Below are 8,380 nucleotides of genomic sequence, written 5' to 3'. Positions count from 1 at the left end.
CACTTGTTTACTGAAAGACCACCAGAAGGTGTTCCGTTCCGCGCATCACGGGTGGAGATACCTACCGTTTCCACACGTCGTTCCTCCCCCAACCCCATTCCTGCTTCGTGGTTTGATCGCAATCATGCTGCCATCAGTTAATCGAGAATATGGCGCAGATTTTATGCCATCGTCGTCCACAGGTTGTCGGTATTTGTTGCCATGGGGTTGAAATGTTGTCGCGGTCCTTTCATCGTTACTATTCCTGCTTCGTCATCCCATTCTCTTCATGCCGTCATCGTCACACCAACGTCATCCCATTCGCTTTCATCCTATTGTACTCATGCCGTTGTTACGCTGTCACCATAGCTAGCATCGTCATACAACAGTCCCCATGCCATCTCACCACATCGTTGTCATATAGTCGGCGTCATACAGACGACGTCACGCCATTTTGTCGTATAGGCATAGTTATCTCATTAACCTCATGCCATCGTAATTACGCTCTCGTTCCGATACAAACGTAATAATTTCCCAATATCCTCTCATAGACGCCTGGATGTTGTCGTCATACGGCCTGTCCTTGCAGAGGCACCACCCCTGTGTATGACTTCAGAGCCGGTGAGCACTCAAGCAGAGACGAGGAACTTAATACGGTAAATTAGAAACTTGCAAAACACCCTTTACACTGAAATGCCATGGACGCATCAGGAACTTCATATACCCAAGCGATTCGGCTAGCTCGAGATCAGCAGGAAACCCCTTGACCGCGCCACAGAGAATTAAGCAACGCATGAAGGTAATTCTTGACATAAGAACGGGCAGTGTAGTCATATGTGTTTGTTAATGGCAAGGTAACTGCAATGCGACAAAGTGAATAAGTGTTTGCGTTCCCAATGTTAGTTTAACTTTTGAGGGCTTATCACAAAGATGTCATCCATCAGGTAATCGATCAACCGGGAGAGTACAATCAGCCTCGCTATATCGCTTTCATAGATTAACAAAAGGCCTTTTATTCTGTAGAGATACCAACAATCAGAGAGGAATTACGTAATCAAAGTGGATATTATGCTTACGTAAATATCTTTGAAGATATCTAGACAGATTCCCCTGCTACCTTACTTATTAAAAAAAATAGGAAGATGCCTTTATTAAAGGGGTCAGACAACGAGGCACAATATCTCCATTGGTATTCACTGCGCCATTGGTAGAAGTATTCAAGCTATTGAACTAGGGAGGCTTAGTTGTGAGAGATCAACAGCAATATCTCAGCAACCTTAGATTTGCAGGTGACATTGGCCTCTTCAGCAACACTTTGTACCAGTTTTATGAAGTGATTGAAGACCCTAACAGAGAAAGTGTAAGAGTGGGGTTGAAGATTAACATGCAGAAGACAAAGATAATGATCAATAGGCAGGTAAGAGAACAAGCGTTCAGGATCACCAGTCAGCCCCCCGAGTCGATTCCCTAGGTCAATAACTCACAAGCGACCGTGACCATGAGAAGAATTAGCATGGATTAGAGAGTATACGGCAGGCATTGTCAGATCCTGAATGGAGCAGTAATATTATCATTGAAAAAAAGCGTACAATCAGTTCATTTTACTGGTATTTATATAAGGGGTAGAAACTTGAGGACATGTTAAGGACCGCGCAAAAAAGGGATGGAACGGGGAACGTTATTCGTATAGTTAAGAGAAAGGAAGAGAGCTGTGTGGATCAGAGAGCAAACGGGTATAGCCGATATTCTAATTGACGTTAACAGAAAAAAATGGAGCTTGGCAGGTCATGTAATGCGTAGCTTAGATAACCAGTGAACCATTAGGGTTAGCGAATGGGTGCCAAGAGAAGGGAAACGCAGTTGGCGACGGCAAAAGATTTGGTGTGGTGATGAAATTAAGAAATTCGCAAGTGGTAGTTGTAATCGGTTGGCACAGGACATGGGTAATTGCAGATCGCAGGCAGATGCCTTCGTCCTGCAGTAGTTATAATAATATAGGGTAATGATAATGATGAAAAAAATGCAAACATTCACGGCCAGCAACAATATAGTTTGACATCGCTGCCATTTACGATTGCGGCAACAATTCTTTTTTTTTAATACTTTCCCTTAGTTAGTTCTTCCCGCGATAAAGAGATGGCGACGTTTGCAACGAGCCGCAATTTGTTTGACATGTGGGCTCCTATGGAAACTTGGCTACCTGTTTACATATACCTTGGACCAGTGGGCGTTTTACCGCCGTTAGGTACTATGGGCGGAGCGTGCCTCTCTCTTTATCTTGAAGTTCACTGGGAGCTAGAAGGACCAAGATGCAACGTAAACCTCACCTAGAACGCGGGGAATCTACCAATCCCGCACTCATTGTTAAACGCCAAGCCCGGGCCAAACGTACTTGGCAACAGATTCGGGATAGACGTGCCCAGGAGACCGGCGAAGTGCTAGCAGCTCGACCAGCCACCAGGCGAACTTCGCGTCCGGATCAGTACCATGCCCAAGTAAACGCGGAGTTGGCGAGGCAACCAGAACAAACAAATACATAAACAATACAAAAACAGGCAACGAGAACAAACAATTAGATAAACAATACGAAAACATTCACTAAAGCAGTGACGGAAGCAGTGAGAGAGGGTATGCTCACGAAATACCACTTCAGTTTATTGAACAGTGCTAGATTCTTTCTTTGCCCAATGCAGAAAAGATGTTATGCCTTTGTCGTACTACGTCCCTCCGCGCCGTCCTAGGTCTTATAACGCTGTATTCGAAGGAAATGGTATAATACGGTATTATAAGTTTAATATACTTTAATGTTCACGTAACATAAATTATTTTGTTGCACTATATTTTGTTCCACTGTGTATTACTACATATTTCCTGTCTCGAAATGTCTGCGACAAGTTTTGATAATAATTAACGCTTTTACTTCAGGATTTTATATATTTGTTGCCTCAAAAGATGCATTCCTTCTTCTTAAAGGAGTGTACAAAAGCAGGAACCTCTTTTTAGTTGAATATAGCCATGGTAGCACCAGCGGGTTACGAACGTGAAAACCAGAAAAAGGCCAAATTAAAAAGAAAAAGAAACATACTTCAAGGCAAAATGTCACGCTGGTGTACAACAGCGTTTTCATTGTATATCTACGACCGAATCTTAATATACTTATCGGTCCTGACAGTGCTCAACTTCAAGAAAGCACTGCAGAAGCTGTGATCCGGGATAGGCAGCGGAAGCGGACTACAACCAACCGTCATTTTAAATGAACTTGTTGCTCTGATATTAGCCTTCTCGTTGCTTACTCAATAAGAGCCAACACAAAAGCATGAAATAATGTCGTACGTTAGACATCATGGTCATAATGAATGATCCAGATTACGGCAGCTCACTATACCTAATAGTATTTACGAAACTTTGAAACGAAGCACTTGGCGATATTGAAATATTGTGGCCATAATTCAATAATTTGACAGGAACATGTATTCCATACCTCCTTATTTCTTCACCATGCAAATTATGCTGGTCATCCTATAGATAACGAATGTGGAAATTTGTTTGAATATCATAACCGCATTTTGCGCATTTCTTCTCACCCGCCTGACTTTGGTTGTGTTTGAAATGCTTGGTATTTAATTCTTGGAACAAATATTGAGGGAGCATTATTCAATGAGCTTGGAAACATTTATTGATTCCAGGAACACGTCGATTAGAAGTAAATAATCGAATATGATACATAATAAACACCGGACAACGCCTTTTTCAATGTCCCTTGCTGGTTTTCTTTGATAATTTCTCTGCCATTCTTTTCTGGTCTGGTTCTATGCCCTGACCCTTAATGGAGCAATATTATTAGGGAACTGATTTCTAATACACTATGCGACTCGCAGCATGGGCTCTCCAGGCTTCTTGTACCCGCAGAATTGCATGCAGTCCACGGGCGACTCGAAATTGTTGCCGTTGCTGTTGCATCCTCCATAAATGAAGGGACGGCAAGAGTTGGTCTCCTGGTCGTAGTAGAACCGATGGAAGGAGCCCAGGCAAGGACCCGGATGCGGTGGTTTTCGGCACACGGCTGTAAAAATAACCACATTGTGCAAATCTTTGCAGAGCATAGCAGCAGACTGCAGTAATAAGAATGAAGTAGACTAAAATAGTTTACATCATCGCAGTGCAAAATGCGTTTCGACTAAACGAAGTCCTGTGCTTCAGGAATTGCTGTAAGTACATACAATGACGAGGTGCAAGATATAGTTCGCTTATGTTGTTTAAAAAATGAAAGTTAAAACCTGCAGCGATGTAATCTTACTGAAAGTAGTATCATTCTGCACTCATCCAATACCCGATCAGTGCTAGCCATATTATTACAATAGCGAAGTAGATGTATGCCCAGAGAGAAATTTGGAAAGCAAGCCTTTTGTTTGCAAGTCAAGTATTGTGTTCCTACAATCCTGTCTGCCTCACTTCGCTATATTCAGATATTTCATCGCGTGATTAAAAGAGTACTTCGGAGAAAAAAAAGCAGTAGGGAACAAAGAGAACAAAAGTTGCCTGAATTTGCCAACCTTGAGTTCATCCGTGTTATCAATGTAGGCGTCATCAGCAACGTGGAACTATTGGGTGGCTAGGGGGCAAAATTAAATGGAAAGAAACTTCTCTTAGTATGCATGTCAAAATCTACTACCTTGTGGTGGCAGTGGTGAAGATACCCCTTAATACAGTAATTACCGCGAGGCCTATGAAGAAATTTGACAACTATGGTACATCATATCTCCTCTGAAGCAGTCATGCTAAAGCACCTTGCGTATTCCAAAGCATAACTTTGACGTGTGCGCCTTAAAACTGCAAAACATTCATTAGTGCCGATTTGATTACCAGAGATATAATCAGGCAACTCATTTACGAAAATAAAACGGTCGCTCACGTTTGCCCGTTAAGCATGTCTCTTCGCACTTCTCTTGCGTCAGGTATTGGTTCTCATTATCGGCACTGCCTCCGTAATAGAACCTTTCGCATTTTCCAGTCTCCATGTTGAACCACCACCACGGCGTGCCAGGTTTGATAGTTGTGGCCACGGGCTTCTGCCCGCATTGCTTCTCAAAGTTTGTCGCCGCTGCAGAAAAAACAATAGTTCTATTATTCAGCTACTCGGTGCGTCGAGGTGACTTATTTCACACACTCTCCAGGACTGAGCATTCAGAACGCGTGGTTCACCGCAGACCATCTACGGCTCATCAAGATACCTCCGGGTCATCTGTGTATCATTTTGATGACCCGTGAAGCAAATATGCACTACCTCTACTACTATAATAAAATACTTGACGTGTTCTGTCTTGTTTCAGTATTATATTAAGCTACTTGGGCTCGCAATATGCCATAGACATTAGAAAGGCTGACTCCACATACGCGGCCTTTCAGGAACTAACTAGGAAGTGAAGTGAAATAAATGCTCGGCCTGATTTTATGGAGGATTTTAGCTTATTATGAAAATCTAATAGCATCATGCTCCTTTCCAGCTTTTGTTAAGCAGAATATTGGGCAAGTAATATTACATCATGTATAATATTTTGTTCTAACGTTTTTCTGCATTGAACCGGTCTGTAATAGTACGCCTACTGCTGTGTACATCGGTGTCATTGCTGTTCTCAACGCAAACACAAAATGGAAGGTTTTAGTTCGTGAGTTGTCTGCTTAACATAACACATGACACATGGGAACGGTCACACACTTGTCCATATTGCAGCAAACCTAAACAGTAAATGCCCCAGAGATATACGGGGCTTGTCGTAAACTTACCAAGTGCTGTGCAAAGGAGCGCTAGGAAAACGTACAGCTTCATTTTGAGCAAGGCCGTGTTCGTTGTGATGATAATTTGCGGACTGGGTCTCGCTTTTATGCAACGCTGAACAATGGGACGCGACGGATGTTCTAGAAAAATTTTATCTGTCATTCCAAGACTGACATGATAGCGAATACACCTCCTTCGTGCCTTTGCGATCGGCAGGAATGAATAGAGATATTAAGCGAGAACAATGGTGTTCGGTAAAGTCACTCATTTTTCATTTACATCGTTTTCTTCATGCCATCACTTGTGTTGCAAGTAGTAGGCTAAATAATGGATGGTTCATAGAAGAATACTGATTTCAAATTTGTTGCCAGAACTTTCTTGAACGCTTCTCAAGAAATCACCTAAATTATATTTGATTTTTCGCCAATACCTTTAGCTTCACGAATAACTGTTGTGAATAAATTTAGTTGTTGATTAAACGGCCGTAGAACTCAGCGCATACATATTGTTACTTGTGCTAGTGGCGTTCTCGAATTATTTTGCGTCTATATTCGCTCAAACTGAAGAGAATGTAGTCGCCAACACTTCACAGCAACGCAGATATATTTAGTTATATCCTCCTGAGACCCGGGATGCATTTGGGTGCACAGACTTTTCGCAGACTTTTAGAATAAGTCAGTAGGGTTATGAAGGTGAAAAGTGCTAAATATTTTTTCAATAGCCTTGATACTTTCAGCTCAACGCGATGTCCAATATATTGCACACTGGGATGCTACCCGGTCTTTTTTCACCCAGCGCGCACGTAATGACGTACCCGAGATATTGCGCTCAAACTCGTGTGCAAACATATTTTAATACCTAGAAAGGCAAAGTAGCGAATAAAGTACTTAAAGAGAGGATTCCTCTGCTCAACAAGAATTTTGCTCTTGTGTCCACTTCCTGCGGGCAATTTCAAAACACCTTTTTGTCCTATGTGATGCAGAAGAAGAGCCGATATTTGGTGTAAAAAAATTTGTTTTCATGTCGCAGCCCTGTAGTCTGCAACGGGCAGCCTTTGCAGTGTCTGCCAGCATTGAGAAGTGGGTTGTGCTCTTTTCTTGGCGTTCTCGAGGAGACAGTCGAGCCTGCTTTGATGGCGGATGCCACTCGGCTTTGTTCTCACCCTCCGTTTCATCCTGCTTCTTTCCTTGAGCCACGAGAATCTCAGCAACAGATTGGCGGAACTGCATATATTTGGGTATTTCTTCCCGCGGTTTCTTTAGGGAGCGTATGTCCCACGTGTACTGCACCCAGGAGTTGCTGAGGACAATGTCGTAGAGGTGAAAGATGGCTCTGATTGTCCACTTGTTGACGCGTGCTTTTATCCTGCAGTAACTTATTTGGCCTGCCTTGTCAACACCGCCCATGTTCACGTTGTACATGCGCACAATCTCTGGTAGAGGGATATCGATATGTTTGTTTCCCTTACGAGACCACCTGCGACAGGTATCTTGTGGGTCCTAGCAATGGATTGAAAAAAGAAGAGTTATCGGCTTAATTCATCAAACACGTGAGGCCGGTCCCCTAAAGACAAAAAGTGACGCGATTTCGTCCACAAGTCGCTAAATGCCAACAGTACTCGCCTGCTGTTCATAACAAGGCCATCGCAAAAGCGCGGTCAAAATAACCGGGTTGAGTCCTAGCGTCCAACGTAATGGACACGCGAAATCAAAGGAAGCGTAAAAAAAATTAAGCGCGCGAACAGTTTAAATTTAGTATTCTGCGCGTACGCTATTGTATTAACTTTAATATCCCTGAAAGCAGGTAGAAATACGAGAAACAATGCTTACTTCTCCGACAGCTGCCGCGAGACGCCGCGCCCCTGATTGCCGCCATTGTGGAACTGTTTCGGCGGGAATTTGAACGATATATTTTTATCAATGCTGCATAGATGGCGCAAGCAGGTGTCCAAAAAGTTGGACAGCATGGTTTTATGAGAATGAAAGGCTTGTCACAGGAGTACTGTCTCATTTCTTAATGTCCAATATATTGGACAAATCCCCATAGCGGGGTCTCAGGAGGATATGTATTTCTTTTACTATTCAAGTAATCGGCATTAGAGCTGTCTTTTTTCTATCCCGTAAAGAATCTCACAGAGGAAGTAGATAGAAGCTGATATGCTGAGCGCCTAAATTTGCAAGGTCACAAAACTAAGGATTAGTCTTCAGGCCTGGGCTAGTGCGTTACTCCTCAAAGACACATTAGGAGTGAGCGCCGAGTACGGTGCACCTCACAATCTATGCACGAATCTACTAACACAGCTTCCCTAACACAATTCCCAATTAAAGTCATCTCCCTCTTGCCACAAACTACGGTTCCTGAATGTGGACCCGCAACGTGGCTTATAAGCAATGGCGTTGAATTGCAGATAACGAGGTCGCGGATTTAGCACCGAACGTGGTGGCGAAATTCTGACGGTGGCGCAATACAAGAACGCCCGTGCACCGTGCATTCGTAACAATTAAAGGACACCGAGTTTGTCAAATCTATCTCGAGTCCTTCGCTACATAGATTTCTTTAAACCACTGTTTAGGATCATGAGCATAAACACCACGCTCAGTTACTTGCCCTGTTATAAAAAAAAGA

At 43.0% G+C, this 8,380-nt stretch overlaps 1 protein-coding gene across 1 annotated transcript; it reads right to left on the bottom strand.

The window, feature by feature from the left end:
• Nucleotides 1–3,632: 3,632 nt before the first annotated feature.
• Nucleotides 3,633–7,161, bottom strand: LOC129385487 (thrombin inhibitor hemalin-like). The gene is made up of 4 exons (XM_055072120.2): nucleotides 6,918–7,161; nucleotides 5,764–5,895; nucleotides 4,892–5,080; nucleotides 3,633–4,042 (listed from the first exon to the last, which is right to left on the bottom strand). Exons 1-4 carry the CDS (start codon nucleotides 7,159–7,161, stop codon nucleotides 3,843–3,845), a joined length of 765 nt encoding a protein of 254 aa, XP_054928095.2. The 3' UTR covers nucleotides 3,633–3,842.
• Nucleotides 7,162–8,380: the final 1,219 nt, after the last annotated feature.

This window comes from Dermacentor andersoni, chromosome 7 (assembly GCF_023375885.2).
Source record: "Dermacentor andersoni chromosome 7, qqDerAnde1_hic_scaffold, whole genome shotgun sequence".
In the NCBI taxonomy this organism is placed as follows: Eukaryota; Metazoa; Arthropoda; class Arachnida; order Ixodida; family Ixodidae; genus Dermacentor; species Dermacentor andersoni.
This window is presented reverse-complemented; position numbering and strand designations above follow the sequence as displayed.

Coding starts and splice junctions, on each gene's coding strand:
- LOC129385487 (XM_055072120.2), bottom strand. CDS start 7,161: ATGGGCGGTGTTGACAAGGCAGGCCAAATAAGTTACTGCAGGATAAAA. Junction 5,081..5,763: donor GCTCCTTTGCACAGCACTTG/GTAAGTTTACGA, acceptor TTTTTTCTGCAG/CGGCGACAAACTTTGAGAAG. Junction 4,043..4,891: donor GACATGCTTAACGGGCAAAC/GTGAGCGACCGT, acceptor TTATTTTTACAG/CCGTGTGCCGAAAACCACCG.